At 40.1% G+C, this 21,431-nt stretch overlaps 1 protein-coding gene across 3 annotated transcripts in view; it reads left to right on the plus strand.

Annotated features, from left to right (window-relative positions):
• Positions 1–989: 989 nt before the first annotated feature.
• Positions 990–21,431, plus strand: part of FAM120B (family with sequence similarity 120 member B) — a 42,612-nt gene continuing 22,170 nt past the window's right edge. The window contains exons 1-5 of one of the 3 annotated variants that reach the window (XM_040060705.2): positions 990–1,018; positions 1,885–2,930; positions 7,264–7,444; positions 13,520–13,615; positions 19,530–19,702. In XM_040060705.2, coding sequence (XP_039916639.1) covers positions 1,911–2,930; positions 7,264–7,444; positions 13,520–13,615; positions 19,530–19,702 — 1,470 coding nt within the window. In that variant the 5' untranslated portion in view covers positions 990–1,018; positions 1,885–1,910. Of the gene's footprint in view, positions 1,019–1,215; positions 1,330–1,884; positions 2,931–7,263; positions 7,445–13,519; positions 13,616–19,529; positions 19,703–21,431 lie in introns of those variants that run through there. The other 2 variants (XM_040060708.1, XM_040060704.2) reach the window with 2 other exon arrangements.

The following is a 21,431-nucleotide window of genomic DNA, read 5'->3' on the forward strand; positions in this document are numbered from 1 at the left end:
CGCTAATAAACTCCGGGGGAGGAGAGGGGGGCAGCAGTTTGATTGTATGGTTCCAGAGCTTTCCAAGCCACTTCCAATTTGTGCAGTTTTTATTTCTTCTTGCATCTCTCCACATTCAGTGTAGGCAGAGGGTGGGAGAAGGTGGGGGCAAAAACTCCTCCGCAGAAGGTGATTATGAGAAAGAGGATGGGTTATGGATGGGGCGGGCCTGAGCTTTTGGAAATGCTCTCCCCTTTTCTGAGAGCATCTGCCCGGAGACGAACAGATGTGGGCACCTGCGGTGACAGGCCACATATGCTCCATCCTATTCACAGGCATTCAGACACCGCTACAATGGTGAGGCTTTGTGTTCTCGGAGTCACCAAATATATTAATCTGCGCTCCCCAGAGCACCGCTCTCTTTAATTTTTCACCGGCAATAACATCTGATCTAATCTTCCCATGGGCTCCCCCGTGTCCCTCTTCCCCCTCCCGGAAAGATGTGAAGTTATTCACGTCCCCACCTGTTGCAGGCGGGCTGCGGGCGGGTCTCGCTCCCGGCCCGCGCGCAGGGCGTTATCCCGGGATGTGGGCCCGGGGAAAACGGGAGCTCCCCTCCGCTGCCAATCGCCGGGCACGAAAAGCGAACCCGCTACCCGCCCCCTGCCCAAGGTCGCGCTGCGGGGGGGGGGAACACAAATCTCCCGAGTGCGACTCGGGGTCGGGGGGAGCAGGTTTGAAGCGATTTCGGTGCGCGACGCTTTCATGCCCCCGTCCCTCCGTGCCGGCCGGGTTTGTTCGGGGGCACAAAGGCCCCTCCGGCCCCACTGTGGCCGTACAAAGCCGAGGGACCGCAGCCCGCGGGCGGGGCGGCCCCACGGCCCCACGGCCCCACGGCCCCACGGCCCCACGGCCCCACGGCCCCACGGCCCCACGGCCCCACGGCCCCACGGCCCCACGGCCCCACGGCCCCACGGCCCTGCCCCGCCACCCGGCGCAGGCGCAGTCCCGCCCCGCGGGAAGCGGAAGCGGCGCTCGGGTCAGTGCTGCGCGGTGGGGCTGGGCGGTGGGGCTGGGCGGTGGGGCCGGGGATCCCCGGGGCCGGGCGAGGCCGGGGAGGGCCGGCCGCAGCCCCCGTGTGCGCGGGCAGCGCGGGCAGCGCGGCCCGGCCCGGCCCGGCCGGGAGCCTCACGAACCTGGGGGCGGGGGGCTCGGCCCTGCCGGCGCTGCGCGGTCCCGAAAGGCCCCTTTCAAACCAAACTGTTATTAAAGAGAGTGGTGTTCAGAACTCTGGCTTTAACTGATAGCTTTTGAGGATGCTTTTCAAAAGCTGTCTGTTCACAATACTTTGTAAATTCGCTTTCTTTTTTTTCCCTTTTGAATACTGTAAACGTGTATTTCTTAATTACGCCACACACACACACCCCCCCCCCCCCCCCCCACTATCCTTGTTTTTCTAGTATTGTGTACTTTTCTATATGCTATTAAACTGAAATCCCCCTCACTGGAGGTAGTCAAGAACTGTCCAAATGCAATCCTGTACCTTGTACTCTAGGGTGACCCTGCTGGAGCAGGGAGGTTGGACCTTGTGGTTCCTCCCAGCGTTACTCATTCAGTGATTTAGTGGATTTTGTTTGGTCGTATTTATGACAATCTTTTGATATTTATGTTTTTCACTAATACAAAAAATAGAAGTGGAAGGGAGAGCTAATGAATACTTGTGTTCGGTTTGCTGAGGGGAAATAAACTGTTTCAAATTGTTAAAAGACAGGATATGGCAATGATCTATCAGCAAAAACAGAAAAATAACAGTTCTGTTTCCAAACAGCTTTTTTTATTACTGTAGAATTTCATTGTTTCTCAGTATTGCATCTTAGAATGCTGTCTTTATTTTTCTTCTTTCAGACTGCTGTGAGTTTCAGAGATCAGCCATGGGTGTTAGAGGCTTGCAGGGATTTGTGGCAAGAGTTTGCCCTGATGCGTGCCAAACGGTAGATCTGAGGGAAATGGCAGAAAAGCATCGCATTGATCATCCAGGTTCCCCGCCTGTTATCGTAGTAGATGCTATGAGTTGCGTTAGACGCTGGTACACACCAGAATACTGGGTGTGCGGTGGCCAGTGGCGCGAGTACCTTACCGTTTTACAGGATTTTATCAATGCTTTTATGGCAGCCGGTATCAAGTTGGTGTTTTACTTCGACGGGGTGGTAGAAGAGAAAAAGAGAGATGAGTGGATCAAGCGGAGGATGAAGAATACTTGGGAAATAACCAAACTATTTTGGTTTATCAAGACTGAAAGGAAACAGCCAGGGAAGGAAATGTTTGTTCTTCCTTCAGCTCTGCCTACTTTTACACGTTATGCCCTGAAATCACTTGGTCAAAAAACAGTCTGCACATTGCAAGAGGCAGACTTTGAGGTGGCTGCATATGGTTTGCAGCACAACTGTATAGGAATTCTGGGGCAAGATAGTGACTACCTCATCTATAATACATGTCCCTACTTTTCCATTGAGAACCTCCATTTGGACAGACTGGTCACTGTTATGTACTCTCGAGAAGTTCTTTGCCGTGTGCTGGGTATTAGTTTGACACACCTTCCTCTCTTTGCATGCTTGCTTGGCAATGATATTGTTCCAGAAAGCATGTTGGAAGGCTTTTGGCACAAATGTTTGACCACCAGTCCCTGCAGGAATAACAGCTACAACAGAAGAGCAAACATACTGCTATCTGTAGCGAATTACATCTCAAAAATTCCGTGCTCGTACAGCGGCCTGAAACACTTGGAAGAGATTCTGCCTCTGGGATCAGACAAGACGTTGCTTTGCAGAGGAGTGAACTCCTATCTCTTGCCTGGGCAGCAGTCTCCATGGATTCCTCCCGATGTAACGAACTGTCAAATGTTAGCCCTTCAACAACAATCAGCACTCTGTCAAGATAAAGAAATCTTTCAGGTAACTTATTTTTAAAAGCTTAGTTACCACTTGATTGCCATGACTAGTTAGTGAAAGTTAGTAATGAGTACATCAATCCTATTGATTTAAGTCTGCTTGTGCAAAAATCTTTTGTCTGTTAAATAGAGCCCCAGTTAGGACTATTGCATGCATTAATATGAGCACAGATGCAGCACCTTTAATAAAAAGAAGTTTCACTCTGAAGTGTCAAGTAGGTCAAATAGTGGGGAGCAGCTCCTGTGCAGGCCAGCAGCTGGGCACAGAAATGCACTTCCCATGTATTATATGATTTCCCATGTTTATATGATTTGCATATTGACTGTGTTTTTACTTTGAGAACCCACAGGTCAGCCATAAGCTGGTCAGTGATCTGCTTGGCTGTGTCTCACAGTGGAGGTATCAAAGGTAGCTGTGCTAAGAATGCAGAAGTTGAGATTGCTCATGGTGGAGACGTGGAAACTCCTACAGAATCACGTCATAGGGTCATAGAATGGTTGGGGTTGGGACCTTAAAGATCACCTAGTTCAAACCCCTGCCCTGAGCAGGGAGACTTCCACTAGACCAGGTCACTCAGACCGCCATCCAACCTGGCCTTGAATACTTCCAGGGGTGATCCAACTTCTCTCTTGTCAACTTGGGCCAGTGCCTCACCACCTTCAGAGCAAAGGGCTTCTTCCTAATATCTCATCTAAACCTACTTTCTGTCAGTTTAAATACATTTCCCCTCATCCTGTCACTGCACACCCTTGTGAAAAGTCCCTCTCCAGATCTTTTGTAGCCCCCTTTAGGCTGCTCTGAGATGTCTCCAGAGCCTTCTCTTCTCCAGTTGTACAACTCCAGCTCTCCCAGCCTCATAGCAGAGGTGCTCCAGCCCTCTGATCACCTTTGCAGCCTGCTGGACTGACTCCAACAGGTCTAAGTCCTTCCTGTTCTGGGGACATCAGAGCTGGACGCAGCGCTCCAGGTAGGGTCTCACCAGGGCAGAGCAGAGAGGGAGAATCCCCTCCCTTGCCCTGCTGGTCACGCTGCTTTGGACGCAGCCCAGGGTTCAGTTGGCTTTCTGGCTATGAGCACACGTTGCTGGTCAAGCTCATCGGTCAAGCTGCATATTCAGCAACACCCTAAAGCCCTTCTTAGCGCTGCTCTCAAGCCGTTCTCCAGCCTGCCTGTATTTGTGGTCGGGGTTGAAGTGGCCCAAGTGCAGGACCTTGTACTTGGCCCTGTTGACATTGCCGAGGTTTGCACAGGCCCACCTCTCAAACCTGTCCAGATTCCTCTGGGTGTATCCTTTCCCTGCTGCATGTCAATGGCACCGCACAGCCTGGTGTCACCAGCAGACTCGCCGAGGGAGCACTCAGTCCCACGGCCCGTGCTCCTGGCAAAGATGATAAACGGTGCTGGTCCCACTACCGACCCTGAGGGCACCGCTTCTCACTGGCCTCCCCTTGCACGTCGAGCCGTTGACCACAACTCTTTTGGTGCAACCATCCAAGCAGTTCCTCATCTACTAAGGGGTCCATCTGTGAAATCCATGCCTCTCCAGGGACAAGGATGTTGTGCAGGACAGTGTCAAATGCAGTAAGTCTGCATTTTATCATTTTCGGTTCAGGTTAAATTGCCCTTGTTTTCATTGTCCCTGAATGACCCAAAAGCACTTCAATGGGTTTATAAATTCCCAGAGGGCAGGGGTGTAGTAGCAAGTTTTCGTTATGGCGTCCCACAGGGATACGGATGCACCAGTATTGGGGTGAGATATGGTATGTCAGATTGAGTCACTCTGGGAAATTGGATATATTATCTTAGCGTGGTGTACCTGGCTAATAGAAAATGTGCTACCTTGCATGAGAGTTTATGGAATAGTAGTAGGTCTAGAGTACAGTTCTGTAAATTCATGGCAATTAAGATAACATATTGAGATTTTTTTAAAAAATCTGTACAAGGAAGTGTATTTTAGATCCTATATTAGCCATCTGTTACTCCCTGTTTTATTAGGTCCTTATAGACTTCAAACACAGAACTTTTTCTTCTTTTTCTTGCTTATCTTGAGCATTTTCTTTAAAACTATTTTTGTGTTTCCTCATATTACTCCAAAGTAGTAATATAATATACATTTTCCTTTCTAAAAAGACTATAAAACATTTTATAACTACGTCGTAACCTATGCAATGCTCACTTCAGCTAAACTGTAGATATATTTGGGCTTTTATATTAATCACACATAGATATATATCACTTTTGACTGTTGTAGTTAAATAGAAGATATTTTAAAAAATCAGCAGCCATACATCATAATAAGGTGTTGAAAAATACTCTTTCTGCTTGAAGTGCAAGGAAAAAATAGCCAGAATGCAATTATCTAGGTTGGATTATGGCCAGGAAAATAGTGGCAATATCTTTATTCCTTAAGAGAATGTACCATGTGGTCTTTATGACAAATGGTCATTATTTCTTGGCTTGGTCTTTAATTTGAAGGGTTGAAGTTCTGAAGCACCATGCCGAGCTACTGCTCTATTAAAACAAAAATGTTTAGAAACTCTGTTGAAGAATGCCTCACTGTTGCTGCATGAATCCTACATGAAGCCAGTCCCTGGGCCAGGGAAATTACAGCCAAAATGTTAGACATGTTAACTTTTCTTTTGTTTTTGTTACAAGTGTTCAAATATTTGTATGTGTAATGTGTGTGCTTTGCTTCATATTTTGAAACCCATATGTAGTTCTGCTTATCTTGCACGTTGTCTGAACTGCACATAAATGGCAGACAAAACTCAATTCCAACCATGAGGGCATAGCCTCATGTTGCTGTTTCTCTCAGAAGAGCGTAACTTTCTAGCTGGTTGTAAGTATGAATCAGAAATATTTTTTGAAGATACAGACATTGAATGCAGTAATACTTTTGAAATCAGCATGTATTTTTTTCAGTACATAAAGATGTGTAGATTATTGGCAAATTGCAGCAAACTAGCGTTGGTGGTGATCTCATATCTGTTGCTGGTTTCTGTGAAATAGTTCAGTGCTTGATTAAAATCATTCTTAGAAATACTTGATGCTCTGTTTTTATTGTGTACAAAACTATACTTGGGGGATTACATTGTTTACACACATTAGGAGTACTGAAGCATTTCTTGCAGGGAAGCCTTTATTGTGTAAGTGCTCTGTTGACTGGCACTGTACACAGAAAGTATGACATTTCAGTTTGATCAGTAGTGACCTAGAGAATGACTGCAGCTTTGACCTGCTGAGTTGCCATGTTTGCAGATACTGGAATTCTGCAGAAATGGTGAATTTGTTTCTGGCCAGTGGTCCAGTAACTCCCGGTGAAAGCATCTGTGGCGGCTGTGGTGGGTGGCACAACCCAAACAGTACAGATAGCGCAACACGTGCAGGGAATGCAGAGCAGAGAAACGTCCGTGCCTGCTCACCATATGGCACGGGTCCTGGAGAATGTATTAGTGGCACCCCATGGAAGTATTCACTCTGCTCAGCTGTTCAAAGACCCCCAGAGTTTTGGTCTGGAGTTGTGAAGTAGAAAGTCTGTCTGGCTGTGCCTTTGGCCTATCCAGATTGCCAGTGTTACTGGCTGGAATTCTGTGCTGCCTGAGAGCATCTTTGTTGCTTTCTCACCTAGGCTGTTCCAGGCCAGCAGATCCTGCTGGTACTGAGGCTGCTTGTAGCCAGCTGCTGTAGCCAGATGTATCTGCATCCACTGCATGGTTAGTGTGCAGCCTGGGTGATGCTGTTAATTCTGCTTTTCAGCATCGTGCCTGCAGACCTGGTATTCCTCACTAGAGTAAATGGCATTTCTTTTGACAGCGGAGAGCTATTGCAAAGTAAAAGTGTGGTGAAGTTAAGTATTCTAATTTTACCAGAATGTAAACTACGCCAAGTCAGGTTGGGAAAGAAATACAGCTGTCTTAAATAGTTCATCCTGCAATAAAATTAAAAGTTTTCATTTTGTCGTGCCTTCACTCACTGTTTAAGGAAAGAAGATATATTTTCAGGTGACCGAAGGAGGGCAGCTATGCTAGAATTCAGAATTAATTTTAAGAATTATCACTTTCTAGAAAATTGTTATTCAAGCTCCCAAGTTTTAGGAATTAAAGGAGGGGCTAAGAAAGGCAATGATGGTTTTCCTGGGGATTCCTGTCCACAAAAAGGTGGATGTCTGAAAATATACTATACTGGTGTAATTTGAAAAAGCACTTGTTCCCTCCCTGGCTATTCCCTCCATTCCTACTGATAGGGAAATATCTATTTCCTCAAACAGTGAATACATTTTGTTATTTTTTGATTCTTCTTAATTTTGGAGATAATGCCTTCTTCCTTCTTTGAACAGTTAGCTAAAGAGCAGCATATCCAATCTGAAAATTATTTGATCTTCAATATCCTGAGTCATGGAGAGATTGACTGCAGCAACTCCTTGGAAGATGACTTTGATACAGACATTCCTGGACAGGCGCTTATCTACCGCCCTGTTCGTCAGCATGTTTATTCTATCTTGTTGGAATCTGAAAAAGGTAAGGATTAAACTACTAACATCATTATTTAACTATACTTTCAAATTTGAAATGCCAAACTTGAATTCATTGTTTCAGTGACTCTATCAGCATTTAGGATAGAAAATGCATTTAGGATAAAAGCTCTGATAGCCGAAATGTAATTATTGTGGAAGTAAGAGAAAATGTGAGAGTAAAATTGTGGGCTTATTCTACATGCTGTTCCATTTCAGTGCTTTTAAACTAATTTTTAAAAATTTTAAAACTGGGGCTCTTTTCCTTGCTAAATGGGAAGTTGTGAAAATTGTTAACGATCAAATGTTTGAGCAAAACAATGATCTGTAGGAGATTCTTGAAAGTTTGAGTATATGAAGCCTAATGTTTCTTCAGTAAGTGTGGTTCTGGATGATTTAGTGAGTTGTAATACCCTTTTACAGAACAATAATGCAGTGTTAAAGTGTTACCTTCTGTTGATTTTAAGTCTGCAGTTTTCGGAACAGTCAAATACAGTTACTGTAATAACACAAATGCAAGTAGTTGTGCCAGCGATTATTAGTTCTTTCATCCAAGTGCTAGAAAATGCAATTTCCTTATCCAGGGGTATAAACAGATTCAGTAGCAGGTACTTGTATCTGTGCTTGCATTCATCTCCTTGAAGACAGAGAGTTCTTTATTCACATCATTGGACCAATTTCATGTTCTTAAGACTTCCATTAGTTAAGCGTTATCTTTACCGTGTCTTTCAGCCAGTAAGTTGAAAATTAAAAGTGTACCATACTTTTATTCTCTTGAATGTGTTGATTTCTCCCTGAAAGTGCACTGCCATTAAACCTAATATCCAAACTATTTGCTTATTGATGAAAGTGCACCGCCGTCAAACCTAATATCCAAACTATTTGCTTAGAAAGGCACAAAAAGGTAATTAAGTACACGACTTCCCTCAGCAGCCAGAGGTTGAAGTTGTGCCATAATAGGAAAAACTGAATCAGAGTTTACATAGCAATTTGGAGAGAATAACAAAAATCTCAGCAGTAAGCATGCACATCTGTCATTTTTCATTTTTTGGTGTACTGCCTCCAAATTTTGTAGATAATTATAACTTGGTTGGGTTTTACTTATTCATCTAAACAGCAGGACATTCATTGATGTTTTCAGAAACACCCAGACCAAAATTCCTAATTAGTAATTGTTGCTGCGAGGTGGCGGGGTAGTAGGCAGGTTAGCATTTGTGTTACAGTGGTTTTAGTACTCAAAGAAGATTAGAATTGAAATACAGAAACACTTATTTACAGCCATATTGAAAATGAAATTTTAATATGAATGTTGTCTTCTTTTAAGGAAGTGATTTTAGAATAAAACCACAGAGAGCATGTGTTATTTATTCTCAGTTCAGGCTTCCAACTCCAGAGAAAATTTTCTAAAGTCATAGTACACACTCAATTCTTAACCCTTCCAGAAAGGTAGGTAGATTTGTGTCTGCATGGGTGCCTCTATTAAATCTGCATTTTCAGTGCATGTATCTACCTCTAATTGTTTTAGCCATGCCACTTCTTAGTAGTTTGTGGGTTGTTTTTTTATTCTGGTGTATAGTTGCTTCTGAGTCAAGAGTGTAGATCATTAGTCACAGTCTGTATTGGAATGCATAGGTATGTGTAAGCATTATCTTTTTATGGATTCACTGACAGACCTATGAAGAAGTTCTACTCTTTACAAAATAAGTAGAATCCTTTGCCAGTTTCCCTCAGATGAGGTCAGGTAGACTGGTTTTTGTAATTTGATAAGAGATAGAATGGGAAGAAGTAGTCTACACTGTCTGTAGGTTGTAGTGTAATGTAGAATCACGTAGAATTAGCATTAAAAAAGAGCTTACTGGAACAAGACAACAAATTAAATTATTCCATGTGGCGTTTGCCACTGTTATACAGCTGCTGATGTAGCACATTTGAAGCTAACTTGACTAACTCTGCAACGTTCCAGTTTGCAGTGGTGATGTATGTGTTAGTGATCCTCTTTTTTATTCCTTGATATTGTCAATTAAAATATGGTGTAAACTGATCTCTTTGCAGTTTGCAGGTCTTCTTATTTACTGTTAATTGGCAAAGCAGCCAAAATTTGGTAAAAGCAGTGGTTACAGGTTTAGTAAGAACAGGTTAAAGATAATGTAAGCTGTTTGCCCTACTCTGGCAACAGGAGACTTAGTTTTGAATGTCTAGGTTGTGATTTCCAAGGGTGCCTAAGAGACCCACAAATCCATAGGAGCAGGATATCATATCCTTGAAACTATCAGCCCATACCATGCCACTTTGCCTGAAGCCATAGTGGGATAAGTGTTGCTTTTGCTATTAGTGCCACTTTAAATAATACTCTTGCACAGCCACTCGTTTCTGTCCCTGTGCATCGTCTCAGTTGTGCTGGTGCAGCTGTTTGTGCAGCTGTGTGGTGGCCTAGTTTGAGAAACTGAAAATAGCCTCTGTCTCTCTTTCCTGCCTTTCTTGTAGTCAGGTAACTAACCTGGCCTGTTTCCCTATCTGGCTCTGTGAATCCACGAACAGCTGTGGTGAAACACCCCGAGGGAATGGCAGTGGTTGGGAATAAGCAAATCAGTGCCTGCCTGTAAAAGGTAGCAGTGCTGCTGAAAGAATTGTTTATATAACATTGCTTTTGGTATAGTTTGGTATATGGTAAGCATGCGTGTACCTTTACTCATGGAAATGTTGGAGAATCACAGCCTTATTTTTGATGCTACAGAATTAAATGGGGGGCTCATGGTGATTCTGACAACATGGCATTTGTTGCCTGTGTATTTCAAAAGTACATTTATAATCAATCGAGCCATTTCTGATTAATATGTAAAATATTACATAGTGATAGAAATTGTCAACACTTAAGCATCTTTCTGAGAAAAAGTACTTTTGGAAAAATTCAAGTAGGAGGGGGAAATGACAGTAAACAATACCCCCTGATAGGCCAGCCAAGCTTTCTTATGTATGCAAAGAGTTCAGAACAAAGCCAGCAGGTTTTGGCACTAGTGCAGTCCATGGAAATACCTGCACCTGCATGTCCATTACCCATTAGGAGGTTATGTAATGTAGCCTGAGCCCGTGGCCAGCTCCTCGAAGTCCTGGCATCACTCCCAGTTCTAACATTAGCAAGCCAGACTGATCCTTGCTTTGACACTGTCAAAAGCAGTCCATTAGCAGAATTTTTGCCATTTATCACCAGTGACCGCTCAGCAGAGTTGGCGTTGTTGAAGGGGTAGAGGAACACACAGAACAACATTTTCCAAGTGTCTCATGTTTTGCACATAGCTGAAGCTTTCCTTTGGCTGCCTAAGCAGTGCTTCCACAGGTCATTCAGAATCTATTTAAACAAAGGAACTGCTATTTTTTTTTTTTTCCATTTCGTTGGTGATATTCTTTACATGCATTGTGGAGAAAAGAAGTTTGAAAAATTAGTGGGTTTTTTTCCCCAAGACGTTTCCATGCAGGGAGGGTTGACATTTAGTAATCACATCTCCATTTTGTTCTTGGTATGTTAATGTGCTGTCAGTTTGCAGAACCTTGCTTTTAGCTGTCTTTATTTGGCTGTTTATGTGAACAGTAATGTACTTTTGTTACTAATGGAGTATAGTAGCATAGCACTTAGCTGATGTGGTGCTGTGTCCCGTACCTACGTTCACAAACATTAAAAGAATGAAACTGTCGACTTCCTACCGACTTTTTGCTGTGCATGAGTTCAATGGTTCTTGTCAAAAATAATCCCTTGCTGGTATTTAGAGTCAAGACACATTTAATAAGTTTTTCTGTGAGTTGTGGAACTCATAAAGAGCAATACACCCCACCAGCAAAGCTTTTCTATTTCCATGCTTCTTTTTACGATCTTAACTTCCCCTCACGTCCTGCAGTATATGGTGTTCCTAAGCAGGTTCCCTATTGCCTCCTGCCCTTCCCAAATCCATCTACCTTTTTGCTCAGCTCTAGCTCTTCTACAGCTATTTGTGTATTGATTTGCCATTCAGTCTGTTTGGATACAATAGGTAAGTGGACTTCCTGCCTTTCTTTCAGTTAGTGCCCTAATAGGATCCTTCTGTCAGCTGAGTCTCCAGGTTCAGAAAATGTTTATAGGACTTTAATCCATTTGAAATCAACTTCTCCTTTGTCAGATTTTGTTGAAAAAGAGCAGTGCATCCAGGAATTAATTATAAGACAGATGTCCTAATTGTATTAGCTCTGCCTCCTTAAGAAATCAAGGCTAAAATTTAGGAGTCTGAGTGAGCTGAATAAATTGAATAAAGCAGAGTAATCTACACACTAAATCTTAAAACCAAATGCTAAAACATCAGAATGTTTCTGAAAGTGATTTGGGGTTGTTTAATTGGAGGGTTTTGTTCGTGAAGTAGCATTATCATAGACAATGATTTATAATGAAGATGTGAGACTATTCAGCTACTGGAATGTACAGTTTAAGGCTTTCCCCCAGCCTAGTGTAGTCATTTTAAATTTTATTTTTAATGTCATCAGGTTTTTGAACAGATAAGCATGGCAGGCCAGATGTAATACTGTCCCTCATAGTCCATGTGTTTGTTCTTCAATTCCTCACCTTTATTGAGGTGAAATGTTTGTGCTGCAGGTCCCTGCAGGGGGGAGGGAGGGAGGGAGGAAGAAGGAAGGAAGGAGCAGGGTTATAAAACAGATTTGTCGTATTCTTTTTCCCTTCTCTTACACCTGACACTAGCTATACATCTGAGGAATTTCTGCCCTTGCACCATAGCACACTACTTGTTGATTCATGCCAACAGTTATCTCCAGCTGTTGAGCTATAAGTGAGATCAGGAAATTAACGTGACAAAACCTCTTTGGGTGGACAAGGAAAGGACAGTGTTGGAAAGATTTTTTTGGAAAGGTTTGTTTTAATCTAGTGGAAGTTTTTGATTAAGGTTCACAATGTGGCTTCAGAAATACTTGTGCAGTAAATTTCAGGGAGGTTGGATTTGTGATAAAAGACAGGACTTTTTAAGAATAGTGGCTTCAGTACTGATTGAGAGCTTGAAGAAATTAGAGATACAATTCTGTGAATCTGGAAAGGGACAAGGAAAGGCAAAAAATAAAATATTTGAAAACACTACTCCAAGTGCCCAGGACTAGCTAAACCTCTTTATTTCATTCTGTTTACCAGACTACAGAGGGTGGAAATTTAGGGCACTATGACATGGCTACCATAAGCAAAAATCTGGACAGTAACATTGATTCTATGTTTGTTTAGATTTTTTTTTTTAATGAAGACTTGCATTGGAATGATTTTGAGCTGAATATTGTAAATTGGATAGCCTGCATTTCAAAAATTCTTAAATGTGTGATTTTTTTTTTTTTTTTTTTTTTTTTTTTGAGGGTTGATTTGTTTGGGTTTTGTTAAGCATCAGGTAGATGCACAATTCCTGTAGTGAATTCTTTAATTTAAGGGGCATCTTTAAGGGGCTGAGCAGGGTTGAGGTTAGAGACTAGGAAAGCCACTTGAAGTATTATATATAAGCAATTCCTTTATGCTCAATAAACAGTAAAAGCTGTGCATCTGATGGCGGGATGACTCCATTGCTGTCAGCTTTTAAATAGGCATCAAGGCCTCCCTATGAAGATTTTGGCTCAAACCCTGACCCAGGAAATGTTGGAGCGAGTTGGGAGGTGACTCATAGTAAGCGCTGCCTGGATATGCGGCTGTGTGACAGTGCTGAGAGACTGAGGTAGCTCGTGCAGGTCCCTGAGCTGTGCCACATGCCTCCAGAGCTTCTTGAGCTGCCATGGAGTGGGAAGGCCTAAGTCTGTTGGAGAATGTTTTCCGCAGACTCTTGTACTTAAATTTTTGGTTGTATTCCCCAGTCCAAACTCATGTTTATAGTACATAATTGAAACTCTATTTGTTCTGATGATTAGTCATAAAGATACTAAAACTATTTTTTCTTGGTTTGTTTCTAAAGCTGAGCAAACAAGTCATCAAGAAGTGCCTTCTATTACTTTAGAATCCTGACCACAGCTGATTCCAGCTGTTACACTAGTGTCAATACTTGCATTTGACTTACTGATCCAATTCTGTCTCTTTTAGATGGAACCTATCCTTTGGTAAAAGAGTGGTTTGTCTATTTTGGAAATTCTCTCAGGCAACCGGACCTGATACAACCTGTACAACCTTCTGTCACAGGTAGAGTAAAAATGTGTATAAATCTAAACTGAAAGAATCACTTCAATAAAATGACGTTGGACAATCCATCATATGTTTGATAGAGAATCCAGGATGACTGTCGAGAACAAGGAGCTAAAGAGCTGCACACTTGTAATTGCTTTTAATTACCCTTTGTAATTATGATAGGATTCAGCTTTGAGATACATGTTGTTGCTGGGTCTTGTTGAACCCAGTGCTAATTCAAAAATCAGTCTAAAATGCAGACGCATTTCTTAGAAGTTCTAAAGAGTGGTGTGTAGGACCATATTAAAACTCATCCATTAAGCTGTTTGACAGATTGTGTTTATGAGAATAGTGGAGAATGTAAAAAAAAAAAAAGTAATTTTTAGATCCTCTCTGAAAACCCAGAGAGAAATTACAGCTTAAAAAAAAAAAAAGCACTGTCCTAAGCCTTACATATTTTGTGTGTTTTGTCTTCTTCCCTTTGGTTAAAAAACACATTAATGAACACTCTTAGTGAAATTAGAGTTTAGAGAAATGTGTTATATTTATGAGGAAGTATCATGCATTTCAGTGAAAAGATTGAGTACTGTGTATATAGACTTGTGTGCATATATGTATATATATATATATATATATATATATATATACACACACACACACACAATTGTGTCGTGCAGTATAAATTTAGGATGGGAAGTAAACAATTTTGTTATGCCGGGGGAAAATTGTTCTAGGTCTTCATTTTTCCATGCAGTTGTAGTAATCCTTGTTCTCAGAGCTTTCTCTCTGTCATCTGTTATCGAATGGATCAGCAGCTCCGAGGTTTTTCTAGTCTTTCACATGAAATGTATTTGTTCCATTGATACACAATACCATTGATATCTTGTTAAGAAAAGTCAAGTTTTGGAGAGTAATTACCAGCACATTTTCCCTCAGGATCCAGTGCCTTCTGTAGTAGTCTTCATACTGATCTGGTCTAAATCCAGATTCGGAAGCTGAAATGCAGGCACTTCTTTGTAAATTTATAGTAAATTTTCTTTTTAAGTGTCCAAAGATTACACATTTATCTTCATATTTGAAGCTCATATATTTAGTGAGAGTCTTTGAATTCAAAGATGAAGGAAACCCAGTTGCCTTTTAGATATCAGCCTCTTCAAAATCCTTTTTGAAGGACTGTTTTGAAAGAAATAGGTTGTATAGACAAAGTACAAATGAATTTTTATTTGATATACAGTACTTTCACTGTCCAGTACCCCTGACACAATATTAGGAGAGTAATTATCTAATTGGCTCCATAGTAGCTCAAAATTGCTGTGAAATTTTCCAAATGGAATATGAATATGCAGAGTAAAAATTGATCAGTCCATCCTATGCAACTGTTTTATTTCGGCATGCAGTGCTCTGGGAACATGCTGCAACACAAGGAAACAAAACTCAACAAAGTATAAACTGTACCTATGTAGTTACATTTCAAGTTGTCTGGCTATACTGTATTTCTTTCGAATTCTTCCATACCTGATGGTATACTTCCTCTCTTTCTGGAGAGGAATCCAGTTATTCTCATGTACTCTGGATCTATAGCTCTGTAAACATACAACACATAGAACCCACCTTCATGTTGACAATAAACAGGATTTTAAGTGTGTTTGTTTATAGCAACCACATAAGCGGAGTTTATAAAAACAGAATCTTCTCAGATACAATCTTTACTAACTCAGTAATGAAAGGCTGTTCAAGCAGACTGTTAAAAAATGGGAGGAGGACTTTTAGTGTTTATTTTTAGTGCTCTGTTGTCATTCCTTCAGCAGACAAATATTTTTCTAAAATTTTTGCAGTCCATATTTGTATACTTATATTTGCTCATGCATCTTTGATTTTCCACAGCATGACTTTCTAATTCACCAAATAAGGTTCTCAACAGCACATCACATTTTTCAGACAGGGATCATATTTAGAGCTAAATTTAAAGTTGTTTTAGGAAGCTAGAGTTCAAGGCTGTCAATCAAGATCAGGTTACTCAAAAAAAAAATTACTAAAAACCTATTTGAAACATCAAAAGTGCAATTAATTTGGGAAAGCTCTTTATCTTTTTTGAAAAAACTGATAACCTGATCATCAAAACTACTTTAGAGCTGTACTGAGAAAAAATGGAAAATCCTAACTCTTTTCCAGTGTGATTTAGTTTCAGAAGTCTAAAGAAACTGTGAGCTTTAAACTTTATTGTACATATGATATATACTTTAAAGTTTGCATTGATCTTAAAAAAATGTAGAAATCCTACTAGCTTTTTGTTTATGTATAAAACAGCAGAAGTGCCTTTCATCTGGAAAGATTGCAGGTGAAAGATTGAATGTTAGTTTTTTAAAAAAATTAAATATTGAATCCTAAAGGCAGGATGGTAAGTAAGATCATAACTTTAAATATATTTAACATATAGTGTATATTATTTATATTTTTCATTGAGAGACAGTCTTCTGAATTAGCATCTGTGCTTGCTTGCATTGTCTGTGTGCCTTCTAGAATGTTTCTTTTCAATGGAATGGATATTCTAATGATTTACACACATTGACAGCAGCACTTATATTGATAAAAAGTGTCACTGGCAAATCAATTATGTTAGAAGATCCATGATCTAGGAAAATACTGTTTCACATTAATATCTTGTGAACGTAGCAGGTACATTTGAAATGTGTGCAGTTTATGTGTAACAGAAAAAGTTCCAAAGTCTTTGCTGGAAATGCATAGATTCTGCTGTTCATTATATTTCTGAAAATGCATAGGCTATTGTAGCTTCATACCACAGAATTTGGATGTAATTCAGTATTCTAATCATTGCATCCTTCATGAATTAAGTTCAAAATGCTGTCTGTCTTTAATGGTCATATTTAATTGGCATTTGAGTTTTTGGCCACAGTTGTTGAGAAGTTACTGTTGACTGTTCCTAGCAAGTACATTTTTATAAACTTACTTTTATTGCTTGGTATTTACATGAGCATGTAAAAATGAAGAAGTAATAAATTCTATTACTGGTGTTATAAAATAAAATTTCAATAGTCATTACTTCAAGTGTACATGAGCATTTTCTGTTATGCATTTACAACTGTATACTCAGTAAAGATGTGTTTAAAGTTGACACAAACATGAGGATCACCTTTGTTTAAGTGTTGAGTTAAATGATATCATAGAATTAATGCATTGCACAACTTTTGCATGTATTGCACATCCGTAAATCAATTATTGAAATCCAAACAGATGAAATAAATGTTTATGTAGTCCCTTTGAAGTGCTTTTGTTTCTCATGCTGCTTTCTATATGATAATGGTATTAAATGTGTCGGTATAAAGGAAAAAGGTAAAAAGGCATTTGTCCGTGCTTTTTTCTTTTAACTTGTGGGTTGTCTGGTTTTGTGTTTAGGCGAGTAGTATCTCACCTCCATGGAGGTCTTTTTAAACCTCTGCTTCTTGAGGTTCCTGTGGAGTGCAGTTCACATAGTGCTGAATATGGTTTTCACACAATTTTGTGCATGTTGAGAGTGACTATGTTTGCATATGTTTGTGTAATTTATCAGAAATGGTAGTTCCTACAACCCCAACAGATAATTTTATCATTACTAGTCTTTATAGTAAAGATGTTTCAGTTAGGTACATGTAGATATGTTTCGGTGTGTTTTCCTTTTGTTGCTCAGTTTTTGTTGTTTTTAATGTTAATTTAGTAAATATATAGACATGGTCAGAAAATAAAATACTTCTCTTGCCTATCCAAGCAAATTTCTATTTCAGAAATGTTTTCTAATTGCTGTAAATAATGTAGTGAGGATGTACCTAAAGCAGAGCATATTTTGAGGGACTACAGTAGATGAATCTTAGAGCTGCTGTGGACTGCAACTATGGTGGAACAGTAATTAAACTTTAGGATATTTGTTTCTTTGTTTTACTTATCTTCATTTTATATAATAGATTGGTCTTGGGTATTACATGGAATTTTATTACTTGAAGAAGAGAACTCTTCAGAAAAACAGTGCCTTTTGTTGGTGTGTCCCAAAAGGAGACTTCATCAGGTTTTCTTTCCCAGAGTAAATAACTCATAATTTATCAGTATCTTTTTTCCCAGGCAGAAGTACATGTTTCTGAAAGTATAAGAAACTGTTTGTGGAAGAGACGTCTTGAATTTTTTGTTGAGCTCTCTCAGTATAGATCTATAATCTTGAATACTGACGTAGTTAATGGTTTTACTCTGAAGAAAGAAGGATTTCTGGTTTTAGATATGCCCCTGAATGCAGAAGAGAACTTTCCTTTTAACTGATTCTTTGCGTATCTCTTTGTATGCAGAAACCATCAAAACTATTGGAGTTTACCCACGTACAGATTGTCTCACATATATGGGTTACTTAGGCTTGGTAGGAAGAGCTGGCTTTGTTTTGGTTTCGTGCATGTTATATTTGATTTTCTTCCTGGAAGTCGGTCTCTGCTGTTCTTTTTTTTCTTAGGGCAGCAATTCCCAAAATCAAAGCAATGTGAGTCTTACTCTGCTGTCTCTACTACCCCACTCACTGCCACTATTGGTGTTATCTCTCACCTGCATTTCAACCTCCAGTCAAGCAACTGGGTTTTTTTCTTAATAATACATTTCCCTTAGAAATAAGGTTAGAAACTTACAGTTTATATGATAGTAATTCTTTTTATGGTTAAAACTTTGACAGGAGAGTTAGCCTTAAAAATAGTAAAGAAACATCCATTAGGGAGATAAAGAAAGAAAATACTAACTTTTCTTCTACTTTCCCCCTCTCCAAAGAATTAGGACCATTTGGTTAATGGGCTTTCCTGGCTAAATAAACATCATCTATGTAGATTTCAGCACCTTGTCACTTTAACCATTTATTATCACCAAGTGTTCCTAACTGGTCTGCAGCTGCTGCATGTCACATAAAGAAGGAAGAGGTGTTACCAAATGTAGCTTAATTAGTCCACATTTAAAATTCACACCTCATTTTATTTAACTGCAGAAGCAGCCGTACTTTATGGTACAATTCCTGTCTTTTATTGAGATTCTCAGGCATAGCCAGTTAGCTGTTCTGTTATTTCACGTGCATTAGTGTTTATTTTGATAGCAGATTAAATGTAATTTAAATGAGGAGCAAATTTTGCATTAGCCCACACATGTGACAAGCTGGGAGATGGCAGCATGGGGTAAATATAAAGGATTTAGAGACGAGCGTGAATGATATTAGAGAAAGTCTGGAAAGATCCATTATTCATAACTGATGACGGTTCTTTTGTGTGTGTTTGCAAGAGTGTTCCATACAGTAGCCTAGGAAGTGAAAAATACCAGGATCGCCTTGGTTTTTGTTCCCAAACCGGAACGTGCTGCAGGGGAGTCAAAGCTCCGCGTGCCCTGTGGAGAATGCCTCCTCACCACCAGTGGTACAGGTGTTCATTGAAACAGCTGATCACGAGGGAGACAATGTGAGCATCCTTCAGGGAGCCCTGATATGTTGATTCTAGCAGAGAGAGAGAAAAACAGACCTGGTCATTCTCTGCTGAATCGCTGTTTTTTGATAAAGTGAGCCTCATTTAATGCTGTGCCGCCCCAAGGGGAAGAACACGCTTGCAAGCAAACTTTGCCCTTGCACAGGCTACATGCTTGCTGTCTGAAGGCTGTCTGTGTTATTGTAAGGCTTGAATTCAGTCCACTCGGCTTAAACATGCCTGTATTCAATAAATTTTGTTTAAATTACAGGCCGTTTTTTTGGGTTTTTTTTCAAATGCGAGTTTTGTCAAATACATTTTATTTTTGACTCTGTGGTCCTGGCAAGTGCCAAGAGCCTTTCATTTCCTTTCCTGCTAGAGCAGTCATTTCCTTTCAGATTGTAATGAGGTAGACATGTTTTATCTTGTTGCTGCCAAAATAAAATAATGGATTTCTTTTGTAGGTGGAACACCTAATTTGAAAACACTGTGGTTTGCCAAAGGGCCTGACGTGGAGAAGCAACGGTATAGTACATTTCTGGCATGCTTTTACCTTCAAGATGAGATGGAAGAATTCCAAGCTCTGGAAGCACCTGTTGCAGGATTCTGCTGCTTGCTGGCTTATCTTATGATGCAGGTAAGAGGGACAGTTGCTTTTTGCTCAGCTGTCAGCCCTGATGAGTATAAAGGACAAATAAACTGGTTTTTGCTAGCCCATGCTGGGCATTTCTCTTAATCCTTACTCTAGGCATAGCTGATCAAATATAATAGTACTGCATTACAGTATTTTTAATTACTCCACTTAACGTGCACCATCCTGTTCAAGAAATACTTGGGGTTTTTAGTAGCTAATCATAACTCTCACATGCCCATGACAAAACCCCTGGGGCAGTCGAGCAGGGAGAGTATAAACTGAGGGATTTCCCCTGCTCTTTGGGACCTGTTTGCAAATTAAAGTTACTCCTTTTGTGTTTCCTTTGTGTCATCAAAAAGAGATGTTCCCTGAGGTGACTATGCAGACTCTGCAAACAGACAATATAAATATTTAGTCAGTTCTCACTACTTTTTCATGCCTTCTTGTCAGTCTACTAATTTTCAAGCCAGAATTGAGGCTATGTCTCTTCTCATTAAATTCTGAGTAATAGGGAATCATTAGGTAGCACTTCTGTTATAATTCCAAATACTTGGCAGCCTGCAGACTACCTTACTTGTAATAAAAAGGGACACAAGATTAAATATAATATTGCTTCATTATTCACTTTTTTCTTAGGTATTTAATATATTGTCTGTACTTGCCACATTTCAAATGGTGATCTCACAAGCAGATTTTCCTCTCTGAGAATGAGCAAATTAGGCATTTATCTAATCTGATAAATTCAGCTTCACTTGTACTTAAACTGAACTGCATTTTGTCTTTTGCTTTGCTTTTTTAGACTTCAATTTCCTCAATAACAGATTTGTACTGGTGTGTGATATGTGAAAACAAGTTCTCCCTGACTTTTCCTTTCACTTCCCTTCATGTGTTTACTCAAAGTTCGATGACATATTGAGTAAGTACATATGGGAATTACACAAATGATCCGTATAGGGGTTTTTTCCCCTTTAATTTTTGTATAATAGAATACAAATTGAAATTTTTTCAAAGATAATACTTACTAAACATCATTTCATGCCTTGCAATTTCAAGTCAGCCAGAGATGTATCGTGTACCTACGTTTTAACATACTTGAAGTGTTTTTCCTATTAGAATATGAAAATGCAGTTTCATTTATCACTGTTTCACTTATTTATTGAGTTATTCTGTGCACCCTTTCATAGCATGATAACTAAATTAATTGAGAAGGGTTTCTTCAATGGGGTTAAGAAGAGGAGTAACAGGACGGAACACCTACAGAATTTCTGGATTTACTGAACCTTGATCACAGGACATTAATAAAATAGAAAAAAATGCTTGTCAGGAAAATGGATTTCAGAACTTACTATCCAATGGCCACTGTTATAAACGGAGGTTAAATCAGATTTACAGCTCTTGCTTTCAACAGGAGTAATAGCAGAGAGATCATGCAAAGGGCTCAGTTTGATGGAAGGTTTTTCATGGCAGTGCCAGTTTCTCAAGAACTGCCCCATTTTCCTGATTCTCTTCTGCCCTTGGTTACCTGGCACAATCTACCCTGGGAACCAGAGTGGGGAATCAATTTGGAGTAAAATGTTTTTCATTGCTGAATTATTTTAAACTTCTGTTATTTCTCCGATATTGTCTGTTTGTTCTCTTGGGATGTTTGAGAGGAAAACATGAGGGCAAGAGTGTCAGTAGCCATGCTTTGAGCTGGCCATATTGCTTCCATTTGTTTTATAGCTGAGAAAAC

The sequence above is a fragment of the Hirundo rustica genome, chromosome 3 (genome assembly GCF_015227805.2).
Source record: "Hirundo rustica isolate bHirRus1 chromosome 3, bHirRus1.pri.v3, whole genome shotgun sequence".
NCBI lineage: Eukaryota > Metazoa > Chordata > Aves > Passeriformes > Hirundinidae > Hirundo > Hirundo rustica.